General features: G+C 27.4%; 1 protein-coding gene across 1 annotated transcript in view; it reads right to left on the reverse strand.

Moving 5' to 3' along the window:
• LOC107446793 (homeobox protein DBX1-A) overlaps positions 1 to 27675 on the reverse strand; it is a 92260-nt gene that overhangs the window by 19945 nt on the left and 44640 nt on the right. The window contains exons 2-3 of the mRNA XM_071182263.1: positions 27313 to 27375; positions 22747 to 22872 (exon numbers count right to left, since the gene is read on the reverse strand). Coding sequence (XP_071038364.1) covers positions 22747 to 22872; positions 27313 to 27375 — 189 coding nt within the window. The remainder of the gene's footprint in view (positions 1 to 22746; positions 22873 to 27312; positions 27376 to 27675) is intronic.

Below are 27675 nucleotides of genomic sequence, written 5' to 3' on the forward strand. Positions count from 1 at the left end.
GGAATGAAGTACGATTTTCTGTAGCGGCTCAGGCCCATCCAGCTTCAAATTGATGGATACCAGTTTGTATGGGAAGTAAAAGTGGGTTGCGTGCCGGCTCAGGCCAACATCTACTAGAAGTGGTTATGGTTGTGTGCATTGCTGACCAGATTTTATAGCCGCAGTTGAAAAGCAGATTCAATTTTAAATTTATGACTACCAATGCTCAACTCTGTAACCTTGTAATTTTGAACCCAATCTAGAAGGCAAGGAAACGCCAGGATCAAGTATTTGGTAGAAATTTACTTTTGTGCAGGACTTTTTGATGGAATCAACCCGCATTTGCGTTGCATAAAGAAAGACCATGAAAACCTCCATGAATAGTCTGACGGCAAGGGGATTCTTACCCATGATCCGTCTATTTTGGGGGATATCTTTATGTCAGCACTGTGGTTGATGCGAGTCGGATGCGGCATTCGAATCAATCAGTCGTCGCTGGGATTTGAACCCTGTTCATTTCATTGAGAGGAGAGCGCTCTATCACCTGAGCCACTACATTGTGACTACATTGTCAAAATCATACCATTTGTCTAGAAATCAAGGAAACTTAACCACCACGATCCCCATGACTGTTGTCGAAAAATGCCTTTCGTTTGATGAAGCACAAATTGTACCTTTTTGCATCATTTTTTAGATCTTTCTTTCGTCACTTTGCATCTAATACTGTTATTGGATGCTCATTCTTTGAAATAGGCAAGTACGTTTCTAGTACTATCAATATGTTTCATAATTTTCTCCTAACAAAGATATTTTTCTCCATTTAATATTAAAACGATTCTGAATAACAATAAATGGAAACACCCATTAAAATGTAAATATTTGTTTGTCATTTTGTACCGAAAATTATCATTGACTGAAAGCTCATTTATAATACTTAAGTGCATTCCACTATATGCTATCATTATCTTTTACTCATTATCACTATATATAGTTCAATCTGCATTTATAACTAAGATTTCAGGTCAACTTTCTGTTTTATTGTATTTTTTATTGTCTTGTTTTTTATTGTCATTATAACACCTCCAAAGTTTTAAGCTGACATATTTTATGTTTATGCTACATCTTCGTTATAAAACGTACAGTATAAAATGCACAGTAAGAAATAAAATAAAACCCAGCGAATGATACAAGAGAAGCCACTGCAAACTCTTCTAACAAAGCTATTTTTCTTCAATTAATATTAAAACCGTTCTGAATAACAATAAATGGAAAGACCCATTAAAATGTAAATATTTTTCTTACGTCACTTTACATCCGAAGCTATCATTGGCTGAGCGCTCATTTAAAATACGCGAATCTAATAAAATAAACGAATAAAGAGACGCAATCCACAAAGAGAGAGCGGGAAACGGGACCTTTGATTATTTAAATGAAGCATTTAAAATCTGATGTGACTGTAACAGCTTTTCCTTGATATAAATATTTTTGAAAAATGGACTCCTACTACAATCCAAGCTTAAGTATCTATTTAATGACGGTTACAAAAGAACAAAATAAATGACAAAATTTTTTTCTTACTATCAAATTAAGATTTTTATTTTTATGTCTTTTTGGGAAGGTATGAAAACGTAGGAAGAGTTGGAAAAACGAGGGAGTATTTTGTGGGGGCCGTATTCATAATGCATAGATTTTAATGGCCTGAAAATTAATTGAAAAATCGATATAGTGTCTCTGTGACGTAGGAATTCTCTTAATGAAAAAAAAATTGTTTATTGAAGAAAGAAATTGTTTTATTATTTTTATGAATTAGTCATGGGGTTCTTAAGGCGAATTTAAATTATAGAGTTGCTTTTTTTGAAGGTATAACTTAATGTAGTTTAGGGAAAAATAAAGTATGTTATTGTAAAGTTAGTGTTTTACTTACAATTATAACAATTCATGTATTTTGGTGAGCTGAAAATTTATTTAAGAATCAAATGCATTATTCTTGTAATGTAGAATGCATTTATGTAAAAAAAAATTTAATCTTAAATAATTTTTTTAACATTTTATCAATCATTTATGGGGTTTTAACACTAATTTAAAACTTAGTGCTGCTTTTTGAAAATAGTTTTTTTTATTTTTATGTTGTTCAGAAAAAATGTACGAATGCTATCTAAAACTTTAGTTTTCAAAATTATCATTTATGTATTTTGATTTGAGGAAAATAATTTTATGATTCAAATGTATTACTCCTATAATTTTTTTAAAGGATAAGTAGGCCAACTTTTCTGTTTCTAATGATCCAGTTACAAAACTTTAACCATAAATTTAAAGCATGTTTTTTAAAGTAAATTTTAAAACAATTCTATGCAACCAACAATCTATACACAACTATATAATGTCAATACAATTATATACAATTTAATACAGTTTTAGTGCAGTTATATAATTATTCGATATGTTCTTAAGTCTGTATTTAAGAGAATTTGTCTGTTAAGTCTTTAGTAAAATTTATTTTCATTTAAAATAAATAAAAATACGTAGAATCTTTTAATGATCTCCAAATAACTGATAAAAATACATTTATTAAAATCATTACGACATTTAAAAAAAAGAACTCCACAGAAAAAAATAATCTATGTCAGCAAAATGAGCGAATGTATTTGCTTTTAATTAAATGAAAATAGCAAATGATCAAGCAAATAATATATTAATAATATTTCTAATGTACGATATTTTACATGCATGGACACATTTACATTTTGTTACAAATCAGTTAAGTTAATCGATTAAAGCAATCCGTCTATCATCGCTCAATGAAAAGTTGTGCATTGTTTTATGAATGAATTCTCTTATGTAAGGAGTATTTTTTTATTTAAAAACATAAAATAGTCTGTATAAAATATATCTCTTGTGGAAAAAATTTGTTCGTATTAAAGTTGTGCAATCTGTACAAGATAATTTTAACTTTTTTCTTATTAAAACCAATTTAACTAAAGGTTGCCATGAATTTTTACGTATACATCACTTTTTCTTAAGGCTATTTCTCCGAAGGTTTCATCGCATTATGAAATGATACCTTTTTACGAACAATATGCTATTTGTATAACTGATGTGAGTTTGCAAATGTTACTCATGACTGTTTGGTAAAGTTTAGTCTATCTAAAGCCGGCACTGTCTGTGCTTATTTAAAAATGGCGCAAAACGTCAATATGTAGAAAAGCCACAGTTTTGTGGAAAATGAAAAACGTTTGTGATCTAATTTTTTAATATTTAAAAGTTTACTCTAATGTTGCCTTACTTGGGCTCTTAAAAATTTGCAAAAGCTAAGAATGACGCAGTCATTTTGATAATTTTCATCTAGGTTGAAAAATGCCGCTGAATTGGTGATTTTTAAAAAAGTTTAATAACTTTTAATATATATAAGTTACTTGTCTGTTCTAATGCCCAGATAATTCTTCATGGCAAGATTATATATATATAGTTTAAAATACTTGCATTGCTTCAAGTGTAAGGCACTTAAGTTATTGCTCTTTTATTTTCCTTAGAAACAAAGATTTGAAAAAGAATTGTATTAATTTAATTTTTTTTATCAGTGTTAATTATAATGCATGCCGTGGTGTTATAATTATTGCCATGGTATTAAAATAAAACGTATTACGTGTCATTGAAGATGGCACGTATTACTTGCAATCAAAATTGACTGCAGTTCTAAATAGATAATAATAATTTAATAATTATGCAGTAATAGACAAAAACAAATCATTGATTAATTCTTAGTTTAAAATCTATATGTAACTAAAACTTCAACCCGATTGGTGAGCGAGCGACTCAAAGGAGACAGCGAGCAACGAAAAAATATATATCATCTAAATAATTTGATACTTACGTTCTAAAGATCGAATTTTCATGAATTCAGTGCTAATATTTATGATTCAAAACTAAAACTATTGTTTATGTTGCTGTATCAGACACAAAACGAATTTCTCGAAATTAAAATTTCTTTTTTTCTCTCGACAGATTAGTACTTTTGACTTTCAAAATATAAGGCGGAGTCATAAGAAATAAAATATCATAGCTCATCATAGCTTTTTCGCTTACAAACTTCCCCAAAGAGCGCAAAAAGGGAAATTAGCGTAAACAGCCTCTAGTTTTCACTCACTATTAGGAACTATTATTATTCCTAAATTATTATGACCATGCTTTCCAAATGTGATTAATCCCAATATGTGGAGGTCAAAACGCTAATTTGTTGAAAAAAAAGGCATGTTTATTAAAAAAAATTATGTTTTTATGACTGATTCCTTCACAAAATTTATAGTTATCAGTAATTAATTAGCTTATTTATGGTCATTCTTTTGGACTGTTTATTTAAAAAAAAGTTATCCAGGGTGATATTTTACCTTTTTAATTCACTATACTTTCCCTGTGGTAGTTATGGTTTTTCTTTTACTTGAAATGAACAAATCGGGTAATTTAAGTAATATATCGTAGAAAAATTACTTGTTCAAAGTACATGTTATAATCTGTTTTAAATATTTACTTGCAAAAACATTACATAATACTGAATAAGTACAACGAGAAAAAAAAATTATTGTCAAAACTACCAGAATATGGTAAAATTTATCGTGTTTCTTCTAACTCTATGGACACACTAAAAACGTCGGTAATTTTTACCAATGTGCTTTGGCAATATTTTTGGTAAAATTAATAATAAAATATCGCTTTATAATATGTAATAAAATTTGGTAAATGGGAAATTTAGTTTCCGAGAACCAGCCGGCAAACTTTAATTTTTTAATAAAACAAATATGCATATTAAATTAAATCAATATTTAACCTCATTTAACCTTAATGTTAAGATTAACCACAGTGTTCAGATTAAGCTATTTTGTAGATTTTAGGACATAATAAGATTTTTATGTAGATCCGGAACACCTATATGTTATATGTTACAGATCAGATGTTATAGATCTATAGATGCTATAGATCATATTGATGTTATAGATCTGTATGTTATAGATCATAAATATTTTTTTCTATTATCTTACATTTTTGATCTTTAAAATAATATTTTGTATTACATTTATGACTTTCAAAAAAATTTAAATGTACATTTTTCACCCAAACGTAAAAAAATTTTTGGTCCAATCTGTGAGGCTTAAATATTTTTCAATTTGACAAAAAAAAATTCTGGTAAATATCTAACCATAGTCACAACATTTAATCAACTTGAAATTTTGGATATCAAAGAAATTTTTTTTTCTTTGGAGTACTCTAATAAGCACACTAATAATCCTCCCAAAGCACACTAATGATCCAATAAATTAATAAGTTCCATCCACTTTAATATTAAACTGTGCTTCAGAGTTCATATTACCTAATTATTGACAAACAGGACAATGATAAAAAGGTGGTCTAGATCTGGTGGTTTGGTGGTTTGATCTTTAAAATAATATTTTGTATTACATTTATGCCTTTCAAAAAAATTTAAATTTACATTTTTCACCCAAACGTAATAAAACTTTTTGCCCAATCTATGAGGTTTAAACATTTTTCAATTTGACTAAAAAATTTTCTGGTAAATATCTAACCATAGTGGCAGCATTTAATCAACTTGAAATTTTGGATTTAAAAAAAAATTTTTTTTTGGAGTATACATCTCAGAACACACTAATAATCCAATAAATTAATAAGTTCTATTTACTTTAATATTGAACAGTGCTTCAGAGTTCATATTACCTAATTATTGGCAAACAGGACAATGACCCAAACGTAATAAAACTTTTGGCCCAATGTGTTAGACTTAAACATTTTTCAATTTGACAAAAAAAAAAAATTTCTGGTAAATACCTAACTATAGTGGCAACATTTAATCAACTTGAAATTCTGGATTTCAAAAAAAATAATTTTTTTTTGGAGTATGTATCCCAGAACACACTAATAATCCAATAAATTAATAAGTTCCTTCAACTTTAATATTAAACAGTTCTTCAGAGTTCATATTACCTAATTATTGGCAAACAGGACAATGATCAAAAGGTGGTCTAGAAACGACCCCCACATTAGAAATATTCAACCGACGAATGACAATGGTAATGTCTGCAAATGCCGAGTGTAAGGGGTAAGGGGGAATGGGACAAAATGGCAGCCTTTTTTATCCTTTTGACTGTATTACACCCGCAGTTGCGCTTAATGGCCTGACGGCTAATGTGCCGTTTTGGGCTAAAGCACATTCCCCAACAGATGGCAACATACATGAGAATTGGACAAAAAAAAATCATTTGTTTGGGAGGGGCTGTGTGAAAGTGATCTAAGTTGTTAGCACGAAAAAAAAAATGATAATTTATCCATATCAGGAAAATGAATAAATACATGTTTAACTTTGGCATCATTAGAAAATATTTAGTACAATGATTATGAATTATGCTATAGTTATGTTAGAATGTGCTTTTAAAATAATTATGAAGGGTAATTTATTATTTTGCTTTCGTTTTACTTTAACGTAAAATTTGTTGGGATATGTTCATTTAATATTTCAGTAAAAAGTAACTTCACTGATTAAGGTCACATCTATGAGAATATGGTGAAGTTTACCGTGTTGCTGGCTCTATGGGAATACGAAAGAGCTTGGTAATTTTTACCGAAGTGCTTTGGTAATGAGTTTGTAAAATTAACAATAAAATATTGTTTTATAATTAACAATAAAATTTGGTAAATGTGGTAAAATGTGGTACCTTAGATCATGGCATAAAAACAGTTCATTCGGTTAAACTTATTTTTCAGTTTTGTATTTTCACTAAATGTGTGGTAAAAAGAGCTACAATTTTGAAAACTGACACTGTTACTATATGAACGGAAAAATTACCAATTGAAAGGTTAAAACACCGTATATCTTAATTTTATTAACTAAAAAATGATGTGTGTGTGTGTTTTTATTTTTTAAACCAGAAATATAATTACCATAAATATATACCTTATATATATAATTACCTTTTGTCAGAAATGTTTTCAGTACCACATAATTTGACGGAAATTAGTAAAAAAAAATATTATCACGATTATTATTTTGGTAAATTTAAAACAATAAGAGGTCTTAATATTCTAAGTAATTTTTGCCTAACTTTTCACTATTTGTGCTATATTGATAAGTAAAACATGTTTAAAACAAATTAACAGATAGTAAAAAAATATAGTTATTGTTGTTAGTATGATTTTTTTAAAATTTTAAGCAGTAGTAATTCATTAAAATTTGAAGTAATGTTTGCTTAACTTGTGACTATCTGATGGTAATTGGATCTGGATTCATATTGGTAAGTAAAACACGTTTAAAACAGAGGAACAGGAGCTAAAGATATTATTATTGTTGTTATTGATATTATTTTTGGTAAATTTGAAATATTAATATTTTTAAAAAAATTATAAGTGATGTTCGCTTAACTTGTGACCATTTGTAAAATTGATAAATAGAGCACGTTAAAAACAGTTGAAATTATTAAAGAAGTATTAAAGAAAGTATTAAGGAAATTGAAAAACTTAGTTATCTTTTGAATCAGTTTAAAGACAAGAAAGAGGCAATTATTAGAAAACCATTTAAATATTTATGTATTCACGCATTTTAAAGTCCTAAAATATATTTACAATTTGACAAAGAAAATTATCCAATATGCGAATCTTAATCTGAGCAATAGTGTGTCAGGCTCAAAGTAATTAGATGTGTATAAACTGTGAATTGAAAAATATTTTCCAACGTATCAGTATTTTAATAATAAGTGAGTAATCAATTTTGCTTCGTTTAACTGTATATAGAGTTATTATTTTCTTATATTTCTCTAAAATTAATTTTAAAAGACATTTAATTTTTATTTGATGAATCAAAATTGAAATTTCAAGGCTTAATATTTTAAAATATCTTTGCAAGAGAGTTTTTAACAAATAATGATTGTAATTTATATTTTCCATTTTTATTTGTTTATAGACATGAACAGTAGGACGAAAAAACTATAAATAGCATAAAATGAGGAACAAATATTAAGCATCTCATGCAAACTTATTCGAATAACATAATCTTCTTTTTTTACATTAAAATAAATAACAACCTTTAGTTAAACTAGAAAATAAAGGTCAAATTTCACAGATAATTAACTTTTGATATAAAAGAGTTTGACTTTGACCTTCAGACTCGAGTTAGTCTCTAAATAGTTAAAAATCATAAGCATTTTACTACTCTTTAGAAATCAATTAAAATGTTAAAAAATTCTTTTCTAAATATTTCTTCTTAAAAAAATTAAATTTTGATTAATATAAATGGATTTGTGAGGGATGTATCATGAATTTAAAATAAAATTTCTTTAAATATTAGTTAAAATTTGAATACAAATCTAATTGCATCTATACACATTAAACACAAAGAAAAACATTCTGTTAAAATAACAGTACTGTTTGACATTTCTGGTAAAAAAAAACCCACATGATTCTGTAAAGTAAAGCCAAGATATGCTGTATTTAAATCATTTATTTGGCAATATTTCCGTTCGTATGGTATAGATTTACTTGAAATTCTAGTTTTCAAAATTATAGTTCTTATTATCACATATTTGGCACAAAATACAAAACTGAAAAATAAATTTAACCGAATAAATGGTTTTTATGTCATGCTTTAGGGTATCATGATAAAATTATCAAATTTTATCACATCACATAAAACCATATTTTACTTTTAATTTTAATAAAATTATTACCAAAGCTTTTTGGCGTTAGTTTAGAGCCAAAAATACGAAAATGTTTATCATATTCTGGTAGTTTGAACCATACTTTTTTTTTCTCAAAGTGTATTTATTAGCTCAGTGAAAAAAAAAATTCTGTTAAACCTTCTGTTTATTCTCCAGGTTTGAGAAGAACTTTCCCAAACTATACAGAGCTCAACTTCTTCATTTTGCATAAATTTAAGGAATATTTTAGATGTATTTCAATCATCATTTTTATTATTTTTATTGAATTTTAAAATTAAAAGCTTGTTAGTTTGAAAAACATACTTAGAAAATATTTTATTTTTTATCCCGGACCTCTTCGAGTAAATATGGGTCTCACGGCTCAGAAGTACAACATCGATATTTCTTTCTTTGTTTTATTTGCTTTTTGCCATAGTTTTTAGCATCATTTGATCGACTGCGTATATTTTTTTCGCGCTGTTTACGTTCCGAGCAGTTTAGCAGATTCCAATTTTTATCAAATTAGAATTAAATTAAAGTTAATTGCAAATTAAAGTTAATTGTAAATTAAAGTTAATTGCAAATTAAAGTTAATTTCAAATTAAAGTTAATTTTGCAATTAACTTTAAATTGATTCATAAAATATTTTGTTGGAAGCTAGAGTATTTATATTCTTTTGACAATTGGATAAATTATTAGGAAAGAAATATATTAAAAGCTTTTTGTTTAGTAATACATTTTATTTATTATCATTATAATTGTACAATGTTTCAAAAAATTATAATTTTTTTAAAACCGAATATATATATATATATAGTGATGTTCGCTTAACTTGTGACCATTTGTAAAATTGATAAATAGAGCACGTTNTATATATATATATTCAAATCTCTTTTTTAATGTTGCATGATTAAAAAATTTATTGGCTTAAAAAAATTATGCAAATTGGAAATAACAGTCGACATGTTTCAAGCGCTCAAAAATAGGCTCCCATTTTGAAAACTTTTTAGACGTAAATGAGAAGAAACAAGTCTGGAAAATGGCCACCTATTTTCGTGCGCCTGAAACATTTGTATATTTTTGAAACGAATGATGTTTTTAATTAAGTAATATCTTACCTCTTCATTTTCTTGGGATTATTTATTCACATTTTTAATAGTTAAACTTCTCATCCAGCGCAATATTAAAAAATTCACTATCAAATCATTGATATTATGACACACTTATTAAATTAATTAAATTAATTTAATTATGTAATATTTTTATGTTACAGGACAATATGAATCAAAATTTCTATTAGATCATTAAAATTGCATCAGATATATTTTCTGAAAGTAACGTATCATTTTTATGCTTTAAGATAGAAATTAAGGTTTTAACTTATGTATATTTTTTTACAAGTCCAAACAGAAAGAAATATTTTTTTACTAATTTATTTCCAACAGTAATAGCGCAAGGTAAATTTTGATTGTTAACAGAGAATTTAGTAAAAGTGTAAATCTTCTAACATACACCACTCTTCCAGAAAATACTTTTCGCAATATAGAATAAAAAGTCTCTCTCGGAGACGGAATGTGCAAGGCAGATAAAAAGATGAGTTTACATATAACAAATGGGCTGTTTGAAAAAAAAAAGGAGCAGGGAAAAAAAAAGAGCAGGAATAATGAAATGGGAATAGGAATCAATTCCAGAAATCAAAGTACTTAAGCGGCATGTGGTGCTGGATACTTAGAGCTTTTCAGTTTTCACACGGATTTCTACTTAAGCCTGATAAAATTCAATTGACGGCGATAATTTGCATTTCAGTTTGAATTTCATATTTTGAGAAAAAGATTTAACAAATAAATTCGAGAGATGGGAAATAATCCTTTAATTATATTTTGTTCGAAAAGGATTTTTGAAATTGATTTCATTCTATAAAACTTTCCTTTTTGTTTTGCTTGCGGTGATTGTGTGCGAATCTTTTAGAAAAGAACATCAAATAAATGCTGGTGTAAGTTATTGGCAATGAAGATAATTTCTTTATTAATATTGTGATTTAAGCTGCTGTGTTGTTAAGTTTTGCTTTAAAATTTTACTTAAATGAATGACTTTAGTATTTGAATATTTGAAGGTTATTATATAAATGAACTACTTTTTAATTGGAAACTAAAAAATAGATAAATAAATAAATAAAAGTAGGATAAAATAAATTGGTGTGAGAAATATGTCAGGACATTCTACAAGGACAATTAATGAAGACCAAGGGGGGACGGACGAATTAGATACATGAATACTGATTCTGACAATTGAAAGCTTAAGAATAAAAATGTACATGAATATCACAAGCGTTTATTCCACAAAAATTTCGAAGCAAAATTTGCAATTTTTATGTTCATGAAAAATAAAATTTTAAAATTTGATTTGATGTTCCTTGTTACTGATATGTCAAAATTTAATAAATCTAAAAATGCAACAGATAGTTATCACGTACCTCCATCTGAGTTTTTCAAAACTTAAAGGCAATTATTATTAGTTATAACAGGCTAAGAAGTTTACGAGGATCATTATATATTTTTCACTGCACTGGTGTTAGTAAGTACACTTAATTGTTCTTTTCTTCTTTCAAAAAATTAACTTTTACAAAAATTGTGAAATGATAAGACATACTCTTGAGCTAAAAACAAGAAACAAAAATTAGAAGCTTTGGGAATACTTACCGAAAACTAATATCTATCATATTTTACTTATAAAGAAAGAAACTGTAAATTGTATTGAAGCTAAAATTAAATTTACTTTATTCTATTATTTCTTTTAAATAAATGTTTAAGTTTAAGAATTACATTATATTTAAGCATTATGGACTTTTTTTTAAATCTATTTTTTATAGAAAATGCGAATAGAGAGTTTTTTTTCTTATAAATAGCGAATGAATTTTTTTTTACTTATTCTCTTTAAAGAATGTGAATATAGAGTTTTCTTACTTAAGGATAAGCACCAATTTCTATACTTATTATCAATAAATAACGTGAATGCAACGTTTTTTTTTTTTTTTTTCAAATATGAAGGATAAACTAAGAGTTTTTTCTTCTTAACGTAAATGAATAAGGAGAGTTTTCTTACTTACGAAGTCTGAGTGACTATATTTTAACTCATTTTCTATAAAAATGTGAATATAAGGTTTTCTTATATTTTTACATCAGTGTTTAAGTCCTTAAAACAGCAGAGAAATAAAAGTGGTTATATGTGCTTAATAAAATAAGATACGTTACATGTTTACGAACATTTAAGGAAATCGAAAAAAGTTATGGAAAAAAAAAGTTGGAATAAAGAGAACTGGAAGGAGATAATGGATTCAGTGGTCGGGAAGAAAAAAATATTCGGACCATCTGCCGTAAATCGATGGTCATTCGATACGCCAAAGACCACTGAAGGGCCTCGTGCCCGTTAGACCCATCACCTGCAAAAGGTTGGCCCTCGGACCTCAGTACAAACCCTTTTATTTGCTAACACTTCAACATGGAGTGGGTAATTGATCTCCTGTTTTGGTCAGAGGACTTTTTATTTAAGCTTTTCAATACATCTGCGTCAAGTTTTTCTTTGCTTTCTCAAGTATTTGTTTGACTCAAGCATAAACGGAAAAATATACACTCGTTTTGGTTGTTTTACTTGAATTCTATGTATAAACCATTACCAGTACATAAATTGCTTAATTTAAATCAACTTACCATGATCGGTTTTAATAAGCCCAAGCAATGCAGTGCTGGGGTAATTTTTCAAATATTAAGCTCTCAATTATTCAAATTCAATTAAGTTCTCAAATTAAGTTCTTAAATATTTTCAATTATTCAAAGTTTGATCAAAAACGGTTAAAAAAAATATAGATTTTCATCAGATTCGCAGTACATAAATTGCTTGATTTAAATCATCTTACCATGATCGGTTTTAATAAGCCCAAGCAATGCAGTTTTGGGGTAATTTTTCAAATATTAAGCTCTCAATTATTCAAATTCAATTAAGTTCTCAAATTAAGTTCTGAAATATTTTCAATTATTCAAAGTTTGATCAAAAACGGTTAAAAAAATATAGATTTTCATCAGAGTCGCAGTACATAAATTGCTTAATTTAAATCAACTTACCATGATCGGTTTTAATAACCCCAAGCAATGCAGTGTTGGGGTAAATTTTCAAATATTAAGCTCTCAATTATTCAAATTCAATTAAGTTCTGAAATATTTTTAACTATTCAAAGTTTGATCAAAAACGCTTCGAAAAATATAGATTTTCGTCAGATTGATATTTATTATTGATATTTAATTATTCATATTACGGATGAAAATAGTTAAAGTCATTGAATAATTCTTAGTTTTTGCATATTTTTGCATGAGTTTTAACAAAACCGTGAACTTTTTTGATATTTAAAATTAGAATTACGAACACCTTTTAATTTTAAGAAACTGGGACTTTACTTCAAATTAATAGTTTGCGAAAGTTTTGTAATTAGCATTGGCTGAGATCATTACACTTTACCTAACAGTCAGAAATAACTGTTATAAACACACAAAAGTATTACTAAAATTTGCTCTTTTTAAAACTGCTTAAGTTACAAGCTTACAACAATTATAAAAAGTGGATTTTTTTTTTCCACAGAAAATAGTTATTTGACATCGCAACGGGACCGCCGAATATGAACTCAAAAATAAATTTTGAAATAGAATATAAAAACAATTATTTTAAACGAAACAGAGCATTTGATTCTATTTTTGACTTTTTCTCAAATATCAACAACAAATTCACGGCTTGCAGCTTCTATTCAAAAAAAAAAAAATTCGAGAAAGAATGGAAGAAAATAAAGTCGATATTTTTTTACTTTGAATAGATCTACTTGGAGTGAAAGAAAACCCCCGAAAGAATAAGAGTTTATTTTTTGCCCAATTCGTTCTTTTCTACTAAGATTTTTGTTGCCAAAAGTAGATATTTAAGTTTTCGTAACTCGCCTACTTTCTTACCGAGCCCCAACGGGTGGTTTTTCAAACTATTCGGTCGCTCAATGCAAAAGCTTTCATTTTTAAAAGACGTCTTTTCACTTAAAAGAAAAAAAAAGGAAAAAAAAATGAGAGATAAGGTTTAAATCTTGGAATCAAACCCCTCCCTCTGCAACTTTTTGGTCCCGAGTTTTATATAAATGAGAAGACTTATCACCAGAAAAATAGAAAAAGACGGCTGTGCGCGTACAAGACGTCAGTTTAAATGCGGCTTGTGTAAAAAGCTTTTTTTCCCCTTTTTCTGGTATTATCTAACTTTTGTGGTATATAGAGAGATGAGAGAAATATGGGGAAGGCAGGAAAAAAGGATCAAAACTCTTTTTCTACTTGACTAGACTTGCATTTATAGATCAAACGTTGACGGCAAAGTTTGAGCATGGAATCATTAGCTTGCTGCAAAAATAACTTTCGCTTCCAAAAGATTTTTTTTCCTTATTTCTGCAAAAAAAAAAGTATTTCTTTTGAAGAATCGTTTGATAAAGTTTCTCCGTTTGAGAAAGGGAATTGTCATCGATATAAATGGGTAGTCAAAAGAGCATTTTTTCCCTTCCATATAGCTTTAACGAGGTTGTAAAGAAGTATTTGTATCAGAAACGAGGTAGAATTGAATTGATCAAAAAGAAGTTAAAAAAGAATTCGAGTCTAATTAATGCAATTTAAAGTATTGTACGGATAATGAATTTTTATGGGAGAATTATTTTTATAATTTTTGTGGCTATAATTCTCGTAGGCTATAACAATTGTTCAAAAAGAAGTTAAAAAAAGATTTTAAGCATAATTAATGAAATTTAAAATTTATTGTATTGATAATGAATTTTCGTGGGTGAATTATTTTTGTAATTTCTCTAGGATCTGTAGGTTTGTGATTCTGTTCTTATATACTTCAGAAACTTGCAAAATATCTAATTACGAATAATTTTAAAAGTAAATATTGAAAAAAAGAATTGCTTCATACTAACCTTCATGAATTTAAAAAAAAGATGTATGACAAAAAAAATGTACATATAAATATATGTAGTCTCGAGAAAATATGACCAAAATAGTTTTTATATCTGATATAAAGATATATCAGGTATTAATACGTTTTTAAGGAATGCCTTCAAACAACCTTAATTAATATGTTGTATATGTGTTGAATATATATATATATATATATATATATCATTCATATAGGAAGAAATAACATTGACACATATACATTTTTCATACTTTTCATTTTTTGACTTTGACATATTTTTAACGGATGTCTTTTGACTATCTAAACTAATATATATGACGTGTGGGACTTGTGGCGTGTGGGACTCAGTTATGTATTTACATTATTTCTAAGTTTACGTGAAAACTAATTTAAAATGTGTAATTCTTATTGAAAGCATTCCCATAGAATGCAATAACTTTTAATTAGTTACAATAGGCTTCAATTTGTTGCTAACTTATGACAGGGGGATTAACTTTATGAAGTATTCTACTAAGCCGTTAATGAGCAGTTGTCTCAATTAGTCGAGGGGCAAGAATTTTTTTACTAAATGTAGGAAGTTAAATATAGAGTTTTATTGGCACAAGAGTCGGGAGCGGCTATGCAGTGCCTAAAGTGAGAATTTCTTTCTCGCCTAATTAAACAAAAAAAAAAATCCTAGTATGACATAAATTAGGAATGGCGCAAGATAAAAAAAAAATCAAGCAAAAAAGAAATTAGTGACGAATGTTCGTGGGGGTCACGCGACCTGCCTTTGCGTAAAGAATGCAAACTTCTAGGGTTTATAATAACTGAAATTCTACATCATAAAACTTTTTTCAATAAAAAACTATACTTTCTTCTTATGTATTAAAATACAATAATAAAAATCAGACTGACTCTAACGTAAAACGTTACTGTACACGTTACAGTAAACGTAACGTAAACCAAAAACGCAAGTCATCTAATATGAAATCTTATTTAACAGGAAATAGCCCTTTGCACCTTGACAGTAATTAACACTCTGTCACTAGCAATCTATTAGATAGCAATCAACGCAATCCAACACTTATCAAATCCCTCTAGAATATTCCGCTACTAAAAACAATCTCACTCCACGTAATTATATCCAATCCCCTAAAATCCCCATCCATATTTTTTTCCCCCAAGCATACAACGTAACACGAGTGGGGAAAAAAAATCCCTCACATCTTCATGGGGACTACAGTTTTTCCCTCCATTAGCTTGACACAAAATCTGTTTATCCACTCCTGTAGTTGAATCAATTGCTCTTTAGTCCCAGCGAGAAGAGGGGGAAGGCGGAAAGCACTCGCTCAAATCTATCTGTATTCTATAACGACTGCATATGTTTATATGCGTGGGTTATAACGCACACGACACTTCAAATATTCTTTTTCTCGCAGAAGTGCTAACAAGTACTTAAAAACAGCTGCTTTTTAGGATCCTTTTTGTATTCTTTTTTTCCTAAGTAGTATTGTTTTATTATGCAGAGGTGCTACTTTTGATAATTTGTCGCGATGGTGGCATAAGACGGCACGCGAGATTTCTTGATAAGTTGAATGGGCTTCTTGTGTTGTATTACTTTAAGATGATAATAAAGGATAAGAGTTTTATGAATAGATTGGGCGGATAAGTGGATGGGTTTTATTTTTAATCATTTTGGTAATTATGTTTGAATACGACTGATACAATTTAATTTAAATTTCCTAATTATTTCATAAACATTTATTTATTCGCTTCTTGCTTATACTTAAAGAAACGACTGCAATAATATATTAAGTGATATTTTAGTGAATTTGTGTTTAAAAAAATGTGTTTTAAAATGGACAGAAAAAAAACCAAGAATTTGCTTATAAAATAGCTTTTTCAACTTAAAACCGCATACTTTAAAGAGAAATGTTTTTAGAACATGTGTATATGAATATGAGAAAATAATACAAGTTGATGATAAAAGTCTGTATTTATCGTTTTTATTTAAAACTTTACGAGAAATTTTAATTTTTTGCTTTCCAATATTGTTCTTTGTTTCCTAACGGCGACATTTATATATGTATAAATTAATCAACGTATCAACTAACTGTAAGTACGATGATTAAAAAATTGATCTATGACAATGAGGTGAAGAGGGTTTTAATTCCAGCGATGGCTGGTCGATACAAATTCTGAACCAACCACAGTGCTAACGTAAAATATCTTCTGATGGATCATGGGCTAGAGTCCCTTTGTCATCAGGCTAATCGTGGTATGTTTTCGTGATTTTCCTCTCCATGTAGAGCAAATGCGGTTTTGTTCCATCAAAAAGTTCTTCACAAAGGTAAATTTCTCTTAATACTTGATCTAGGAGTTCCCTTGTATTCTGATTTGGTTTCAAAATTAAAAGGCTACGGAGTTGAACATTAGTGGTCGTAAACTCGAAATATGGTCGGCTGTTCAACGACAGTTATAAAAATAAAAAATAAAAAATAAAAATCATCTTAGGCTTTCATAATCTCTTATCAGCAATATTTCTATCGATTTCTTTATTTTATGCTCAAGGTTTATTATTTTTTTCTTTTTTAATATATATGAGCTTACTTCTTTTACAACTTCTCATTGTTTTTAAAAGTTTCCAAAAAGCTTTTAACAATTTTTAAAAATTGAAATAATTTACAAAAATAAATAAAAAATTCTTCAAATATATTTTATTTTTAATTTATAAAGCAGTTTTATCATTACTTAGATTAAATACACTTTTTGGAGAGGGTAAAAAGTATTTTGTGGTCGGCAGTTTATTTTCATAATTGAATAACTACAACAAATTAATGTTTAGCATTAAAAAATTGATTTTAAAACTATAAGGAATGATGGCAGGCTGTTTTTAATTTAACATGTAAACATGATTTAACGCAAAAAGAGGGAAGAGGAACTTTAATTATGGAACTGTTCATAAAAGTCCATTTCTAATTATTTTTAATTATGGAACTGTCCTCCCCCCCCCCCCNCCCCCCCCCCCCCCCAACATTTTTGACCTCATCTTCTTTTTGTCACACTTCACTATATCTCCTACTTCTACTTTGTGACATGTCACGCTATACTGCATAAGCATATACTTGCAGTTCAGAAGTAAAACACGGCGTCGTACTTCAAATTTTATTTTTATTTTTTAAAATTTTATTCTATTTGTTTTAACGACTGTGAGTATAACAACAATAATTTTATGTTAACTTATTTTGATGAGAAAAAAATAAAAATATTTAGTCTGATAATTTCAAATGTTTTTATTTTAAACCAAATATATAACTTCACACTTTTAGTTCACTCTTAATTTTTTTCTTGTCAAAAAATGTCACAATTTCACGAACCTTTTCCATCTTGCTCAAACTGATATCATTTGCGGTCGGCACCAATTTAAATTAACGAAAACTAATAAATATTATATAATTTATTATTTTTCAATATTTGAATAAATCTAGCAACAAATAATAAAAAGTCTTATTTATTGAAATTCTCAAATTATAAAGAAATTTGAAAAGCGACTTCTGATCCTCTATATAGTGTTAGAAATGATGAAAAAATCATAATTAATTAATATAAATATTGTATTATTTATTATTTTTTAATATTTGAATAAATCTGATGATAAATAATAAAAAGTCTTATTTATTGAAATTCGTAAATTATAACGAATTTTGAAAAGCGACTTGCCTTCTGATCCTCTCTATAGTGTTAGAAATAAAAATTTTAAAAAAATTCATAATTAATTAATAATAAAACATTTTTTTAAGATTTTGTATCTTTAAATTTTATTTAAAAATATAATTTTTAACAACCACTTTGTTGTGTAGGAGGCGAATATGATCAGTCGTTTTGTAGAAAACAAAATAAAACAGTTTATGTTCTCGATTCTTACGGGAAAATAGCAATATGTTCGATCAAATCTCTGACACTTTAAAAAAGAAAAAAAAAATGTTTAAAATAAAATATAATGGAGAATCACGTTGTAAAAAAATACCCTATGCATTTAAGAGAGTAAACTATTGGAGGAGCTGAAAAAAAATTACGTAAAAAAAAGCGAAGGGCGTATGGTGTTAGTTTACAATGCCTGAGTGCTTTGAAAATCTTAAATTTGATACTCAATTTACTAGTTGTTCCTCCTCCATTGTATTTGCTTTAAAGGGTATTTTTTCGCTTGTTCCTTCTTTACTGATCAAACTTTTTAGTATTTAACATTATCTTTTAGTTTTATTTTTGTTCCTTTTACTTTATAATACATACACAGAGTTTTCATGAAGTTTTTATATTTTTTGAAGCTATATATTTGTGAAATAAAACCAGTTATGAAATTAAATTTTTTCAGTCAAATGATCTCTGGAATATCTGAGTTGAATTAACCCAAATTTGAGGGAAACGTGATTTAGTTATTTTTCTAAAATTATTTTGAGAAATTAAAATTATTTTGATTAATTATTTTGAGGTTCAATTTAAAGAAATGTTTTAATACTGCTTTAGTAAAAACAAATAATTTAATTCTGATATAAATAAAGTAATGAATTTATAACTGATTAAGTGATTATGCGTTAAACCAAATAATTTATAATTGACATTGTTTAACCAAATAATTTATATCTTATTCAGTTAAATAAGATATTTGTATTCAATTTAGTGTTACAAATATTTTATATCTGATTTTTTTCACTACAATGGGAGAAAAAAAACTTATGACTTTAAATTACTTTTGTTCTTGAAATCAGATTTTATCTTATTTTTGAAAATTAAACTCTCACATAATAGGATAATTTATTTTTTTGGCTTATTCTAATAATTATATAGAAAAAAATGAAAAATTCTTTATTGCCTTTGTTGGTTTAAAAAAATACATTTAGATATCTGATAAAAAATTCATCTGTTCACAAAAATATAAGTTTTGAAACTCATTTATAGAACAAATCATAGCACGCTCTAATAAAATAAATATGTAAGTGATTAAAAGTCTGCATGAGAATATAGATCAAATAATACTTACAACATACGCTCCAAAAGTGCAATGAATGCTTAGTGTATTTTTTTTCTTCAGAAATTAGTACAAAGAAATAAAACCTTCAATAATTAACAATACATGTCCAGAAATTTCTCTATTTCTATCTCTTCGGCATGCTGAGATATTCTTCACTTAAATAACCCAATAAAATAATTAAGCAGCTGAATTATATGGGGTTACTGTCAGGTTATATTGTTATCCATGATATCAAATGTGTAGAGAAACGCAAAATATCGGGCCGTATGCTGTTCTTTTATAAAATTTGATTTTTAAATAGGGTTCGCTTTTTATTTATTTAATTAGTTTATAATCGTTTGCTAAAACTGTTTTATCGTTTGCTAATAATGGTGTTTACTATCTTTAGCTAATATTATCTTAATCATAGCGTTTTCTATCGCTATTATCGTTCACAATTTATTGGCAAACGATATAAATTAGCGATAGCAAACGTTATAAATTAGCGATAGCAAATATTATATATTAGCGAGAGCAAACGCTTTATATTATGGAAATGTTAGCAAATGTATCACTATACATCCGCAAAGAATAAAATTGCATACCTGATAAAATTGTGTCTATCTATGAAAATATAAAATTTTAAACTCATATTTGTAGAACAAATTATAGCATGTTTTTATAAAATAAATTTGTAAACGTATGAAACTCTGGATGAGAATATGAATCAAATAATGCTTCCAACATGCACTCTAAAAACTGTAATAAATCTTTAGGGTATTTTATCTTCATCCATAAAATAACACAAAGAAGTAAAACTTTCAATATGCAACAATATATTTCCAACATTTTCTCTATTCCCGACCCGTGCATTATTTATTTTAAGTTCCATATTCAGTTTCTGCCTGCTGTGATATTCTTCACATAAATAACCCAATAAAATAACTAAGCGGCAGAAATATGTGGCGTTACTTACAGGTTATATTGGTATTCATGATTTCCAATATGTAGGGAAACGCAAAACATTGCACCACACGCGGCTCTCTCATGAAATATGATATTGGTCTTCATTTAGTCCTTGGTTGGTCCCTATAAATGTCAACTACACTCGCTCATATTTTATCGAAGTTGGATTTGAAAATATCCTGAATATATTTCAGATGCAAAAGGTTTTTAAATAGTTCGAATGCATTTTTATGATTCTTGGTTAATTATTTAATGGTAATCATGAACAAAGCTTTAAAATTGCAGAAAAATTCTGGATAGATTAAACGTTTAAGTGGAAAATATTGTATTGGAAATGTTATGGATTAAACCTTCCTTTATTTTATTTCTACAACGCAAGCTTACTTTATTATAAAATATTTCTTTTACTAAAGCATTATCTGTTAGTTAATCATAGTTTTTTCTTATTAAAATTAATATTAAATTTAAAATACAATTTAAAAATAATCAAAAACATTTAATTAGTAAAATTAACATTTTAATTGATGTGTGTAAATAGAACAGAAATTGACGCATTTAAAAAAAAAATTAAAATCACGATAAAAGAAGTGTTTTCTTAAATGTGATGTGATGTTATAATACTACAGATAAGTATTTAACAAAGAATAGTGTCAAAATTTTAGTTAGCTTTAACATCTGCATGGTAATATCAGATCTTTTTCGGTGAGTGAACTCGCTGATCATAAGAAGTAATCCCATGAATCTTAACTTGCTAGATGGTGGATTACTTGTGTAGATTACGTTTTAAGGTTTTAGTCTTTATTAAACCTTTTTTTCTGTCCAATTCCAAGTAGGAGCAATTAAGATTAATAGCAACGGGCACCAAGTATTTGTGACAAAAGAATTTCACTTAATAAGAAAATATTTCAGTTATCTTTTTACCTTTTTATCAATGTGAAACTTTAAATAAATGATAAATATGCATCAGCAATAAAGAAATTATGAAAAAAACCTGTGAAATAAGGGTTTCAACATGCCACTAATAAAGAAATGATATAAACCAAACCTGTGAAACAAGATTATAATCTTAATTAACCTAAGGTATTAGTCTTTATTAAACCTTTTCTTTCTGCCGAATTCCAAGTGTAAGCAATTGAAATTACTAACAACTCTCTCTAGTATTTGTGACAGTAAAATTTCACTTCATAAGAAAATATTTCAGTTGTCTTTTTATCTTTATATTAATATGAAACTTTAAATAAATGTTAAACATGTATCAGTAATAAAGAAATTATTAAAAAAACCTGTGAAATAAGGGTTCCAACATGCCATAATAAAATAATGATATAAACCAAACCTGTGAAATAAGGTAATAATCTTTATTAACCTATGGTATTAGTCTTTATTAAACCTTTCTTCTGCCGAATTTCTAGTGTAAGTAACTGAAATTAATAACAACTTGCTCCAAGTATTTGTGACAATAGAATTTCACTTAATAAGAAATTATTTCAGTTGTCTTTTTATTTTTTTATTAACATGAAACTTTAAATGAATGTTAAACATGTATCAGTAATAAAGAAATTATTTATAAAACCTGTGAAATAAGGGTTCCAACGTGCCATTAATAAAATAATGATATAAACCAAACCTGTGAAATAAGGTATTATTCTTTATTAACCTAAGGTACTATAAACCTTTTTTTTCCTGCCGAATTCCAAGTGTAAGTAATCGAAATTAAAAACAACTCTCTCCAAGTATTGGCGACACTGGAGTTTCATTTTATAAGAAAATATTTTAGTTTGGTTTTTATCGTTTTAGTAAGAAACTTCAAGTAAATGTTAAACATGCATCAGTAATAAAGAAATTATTTATAAAACCTGTGAAATAAGGATTCCAACATGCCATTAATAAAATAATGATATAAACCAAACCTGCGAAATAAGGTAATATTCTTTATTAGCCTAAGGTAAAAAACTTTTTTTTCTGTCGAATTCCAAGTGAAAGTAATTGAAATTAATAACAACTCTCTCCAAGTATTTGTGACAGTAGAATTTCACTTTATAAGAAAATATTTTAGTTGTGTCTTTATCGTTTTTATATGAAACTTCAAATAAATGTTAAACATGCATCAGTAATATAAAATTATTTAATCCAAACCTGTGAAATACGGGTTCCGACATGCCACTAATGAATGCAAAGGTGATTCTAGAAATGGTCTAGGGACGGGCTTTGCTACGGATGAAGCAGCATACGTATATGCAGGTGGACAAGGAATACCGGCACCTATGAAGAAAAAAAATTTAAACATTTTTTTAAAGGGAATTTTTGTTTGAAATTACATAAATTCCATAAATTCATTAGTGTAATTTTAAAATCAAAAGTATAATGCTTCTCAAATAATTCTTTAAAATAAATAATTTTTTATGCAATTGAGAGACTCTTTGATAATATATTAAAGTATTACTATGCTATAATTCCTTTGCAATTAATTTTTATACCGTGAATTTATCAAATAATAATCAAGTATTATTTATATTTATTATTATATCGTATATTAATTTCTTTCTTTTTAAGCTATGAAATAACCCTTTTAAATAAATATTCCACTCGTAATAGTTCAAATGTATAATCAAATTTGTCGATTGCTTATCTTGTTGTTAATTAATTCTTTATTGGCAATCAATTTTAATATCGTGGGCACATATTTACATATTTAGTAATAGTACATTTTCTTTATTTTTTAATGAATGCGTTTGAATAGTATATGTATGACTGTTTTGCATTAAATATTTACAATATACCATTTTCAATTCAAAGTTTTGGCAGGATAGTATATTCAAAGATAAATACGTGAATACACTGTAAAAAAATATATTCTCAAAATTCCTGAAAATGTCTTGGTTTTACGACAAATATGAATGTTTCATTAAATTGAAAAAAATAACTGTCTTTAATAGTTTAATTAAACACATTTCATAAAAAAAACTAGGCTTGCTTCTACATACTGATTAACACGCTTGATAAAAAAAATAATGGAAAACAATATGAATATAATGTGTGAATGAAGTGAGTTTTCAGTCTTCTGTAGGATTTGAACTCTGTCAAAAAATGCTAACGCAGTATTATCCCATATAATTATATTATCCCATGTAATTCCATGTAAACGCAGTATTATCCCATTACACAGGTTAAACGGTTTTAAAATTACACAAAGAACGTCAGAAGACCCAGAGACATACACATACAAGTGAAAAAGCTGTTTCGTTATAGATTTAAGAGTTTGTGTTTCGTCAAAAAATACGCAGTTTCATGATCAATAGATATCAAAAATAACTGAATCAAGCATAAATGAGAGTTCCGATTTATAAGGTGAAACAAGTAGAATCCCACAGAATTTTTGCGAGAGGGTAGTCTTGAGTTTATGGGTGACATAGTTTTCATTTCCAAAATGACCGGTAAATAAATCATCTTCAATTAGGAGATGGTCCTCAATCATTTCAGATTGATAACGCTAGAAACAGAAGTCAGCAACTCTTTTCAATCGATATTTGCATACCCTGTCTTTCTAAAGAGGAAAGAGAGAGAGAGGGGGAAAGATGAGATCTTTGTTAACTAAATAATCACCGTGTAATTAATCGGTCGGCATGGCGTACGCTAATTAACAATTAGTCACCGAAAAAGGCCACCCGCCTCATTTGCATATTTCCTCTATCCCTTCCCCTATATTCGACCTAGGGGGAGACTCCCAATTAGCAAACGCCATCAGTAATTAGACTTGAAATGCTCTAGACTTTCGTGTAGCTTCTTTAAAAGTCTAACCCTTCGGCACTATAAACCACAGGAATTATTGACACGGCGGTAATAATTTTGGCGCAGTTTTGAAAGCGATAAATTAGCTTTGCTTGCTTTCCGCACCCTTGATATTCCCTTCCTACACCCCATTACCCCACACGATTCGAAAATTTCCCTTCTCCCCTGCTTGAGTTTTAAAGTTTATAAATGCCTTCGGGAGATATTGGAATTTTCGGGCAAAAGACGGGCAATTTGAGACCGGGCTCATTGGAAATTAAAAGATCTTGTCGGTTTGCGAGAAATGAATGGCTATATTTCGATTCGGGTTTAAAAGGGGGAGAAATGAAACATTTTTCGCAATTATAATTTTCGTGATATTTCACAGCTGATAAGGCGAACAGTATTCTGATTCTTTATTTTCGAAGATAACGCCGTGGTTTTACCGCCATGGGCGCCAACATTTGAAAAGCTGTAATCTTAATTAAATTGCACGTAAAGCTACTGAGCGGTACTGTGAACACAATTTAGTTTGCTCGTAAATTGACTGCGAATTTTGTCTCATAGAGCTCTTAAAGTGTTTACCACCTTCCGCGTTTTCAGAAATGTTCTGTCTAAACTTAGTTTCTCTGAGATTTTATTAATTATCTTCATGCTAATGAGATGGGACAATTAATAGCTTGTCGTTTATAATAATGACTGGTGTGAAAACAACGTTTTGAGAAGAAAAAAAAAACATTTTTGAGAAATATCAATTTTGCTAAAAGTGAAAATTCTATTAATATTTTGTAACTTTGAAATTAACTCTTCAAAAATTGAAAAATGCTTTGAGTGATTTGCAATTAAAATAAGAGCTAAAAACTAAAAGATTTGTTAATGCGTGAAGCAATCACAACTAATATGTAAGCAAACTGATTAATTGTTGTATGATCGTAAAATTTTTTTCAGATTTATCTTTGATATATTTCAGATGCTTAGTTTCAAAATTATATAGATTCTGAAACTCAATTTTTGAGAATTTTTCTCAAAAGAGTAAAAAATATATAAATTAATAATTTAGGGACTTATTTTTTAGAAAAACTTGAACCTGCAGTTTAAATGGTGACTTTTTAATTCCATGGTATTTGATGTAAAAAGTGAAATTTATCTTTGGGATAAAATGAATAAATCTGAAAGAAAGATAATTATATATTTTATTGTGCTTTAATTTGATTAGCTTTTAGAGAAATTTTCGTTTTAAATTTCTGCACATATTCCATTATAGTAAATAAAATAAAATTTTACTATTTATGATATATATTATAGACCACAGTAAATTATGTACTTAAGTGATAATTTCAGAGTAAAGAATTGCGTACAGAAAAATTTTATACTAAAAATTGTAATTTATCTTCATAAAGAAATTGACGAGAAAAAAAAGAGTTGCATGCTTAGCTTGACTTTTTATGACTTTTCAACAAATCTCTCCATTTTAAATCACTGTACAAATTCCATTGTAATATATATAATCAAATTTAAATTTTGTGAAATATAATATTCTTAAACTGTTTTAACTTGTTCACTAAAGAAAACAAGTTTTTAGTTTTAAGAGGTATGTACAACCTTTTCTCGAAAATTTTTTTTGTGTATTTCTTAAAAAAATATTTAGAATAAAAAATTTTGTTAAATGTGTTTAAAAAAAAGTTAAATACCGCAACAGTTTTTCAAATACTAGTTAGACTGACATTTATTGCTTTGCATAAATATTTTCCAAACAAACTCTTATAATCAAAAATTGTTTGGAATAAGAAAAAAATTTTTTTTTAATATAATTTAATTAAATTTAAATAATTCTCATTAAAGTTTTTCGTTAAATACTTCGCAAAAAGTTCATCTAAATGATTCATTAATTAATAGAATAGTTTTAATTAATTAATAGAAAAGTTAAACTAATTTCGTTTATTTCTCTTTTACATAAAAAAGTAGTTATTTAAAATTATAAAGCACTTTGGAAAAAAACCCTAATATTCGTAAACATAATTAGTTCTTTTTATAAAATCAAATAGATAATGTAGCCATGAAATACTTCTATATCTCTCCCAAGAACTAATTTTTGTTCGTTTCGAATATTTCAGAAATTAAAAAAAAATGCAGTTTTTTAAAACAGTACAGTATCTTAACAGTTATTTTAAAAAAAATATTAAATGCCTGCAGTGTAAAAAATTACTGTAAAAAGTACCAGTACTCAGGGTGGCGGTACTTCTTACCGTATAATTAGTTTTTACTGGAACATCCTGTGGAATAAACAATCTGATATACCGTAGTTTTCATAGTAATAAATGTATTAAATCACTCTAATTAAACAAATATCACATATATAATTACGATATAATATTTAACGATAAAAATGGATTTTGTAGTAAAATGGATTTTACGGATGATGCACCCAAAATACTGAATATTGTAACAATTTGCTAAATTTTATTTGATAATATCAGTGCATGCACGAAAAATGTATGACTGTTAAAATTTACGTTCAAATTTAAGTTGCATTCATTTTATTTATTATATTTAAACAAAAAAATGCTGCTAGATGTGTGTTTAAAATACTCGAAAAATCTTTTCATGTTTTTATTTTTTTATCTTTTAAATTCTCAGAAAGCAAATATTAACATCCATAGAAGCTTACAGCAAATATGAAAATGAAAAATATGGAGGTTGTTCACCCTATAAAATCAGGAACATTCGAAGACTAACTATAATAATCGTAGTTCTCTAAGTTAACCCCAATATATTATGGTTAATCTCAAAATCTCCTTAAAAGATTTAAAAACTGAAAGTTTTAAGAATTGTTTACCATGGCGTTTAATATTGTTTACTATTTTACTACTACGATCGTGTATTACAAAAACGGAAATACTTTTTTTAAAAGAATATGTAAAAAAAATTTCTTACCAGAAAAGGCGTAACTGTTCTTGTAATCTCCTTTTACCGAAAAGTATTGGAATTTGGGGTGTTCTGAAAAAAATAAATGTTCTATTAGACTGTTTTTACACATTAGATTATTCTTATACTAAAATTTAATCTTTAATCTAGATTATTTAAAGGAAAATGACATTTAATCTTATTTAGAAAAAAGTAACGCGGAAGGGAAACCTAAAATATTATCTTGCTAAAAAAATAATCGTGTTTTCTTTAAGAATTTATAATAAAGTTCATTGACTGGTTTAAGAACAAATTTTTGAATTAAAGCTACTAGACTAAATATATTTGTCATTTATGACCATATTATATATATATATATATATATATATATAT

Source organism: Parasteatoda tepidariorum, chromosome 6, assembly GCF_043381705.1.
Source record: "Parasteatoda tepidariorum isolate YZ-2023 chromosome 6, CAS_Ptep_4.0, whole genome shotgun sequence".
In the NCBI taxonomy this organism is placed as follows: Eukaryota; Metazoa; Arthropoda; class Arachnida; order Araneae; family Theridiidae; genus Parasteatoda; species Parasteatoda tepidariorum.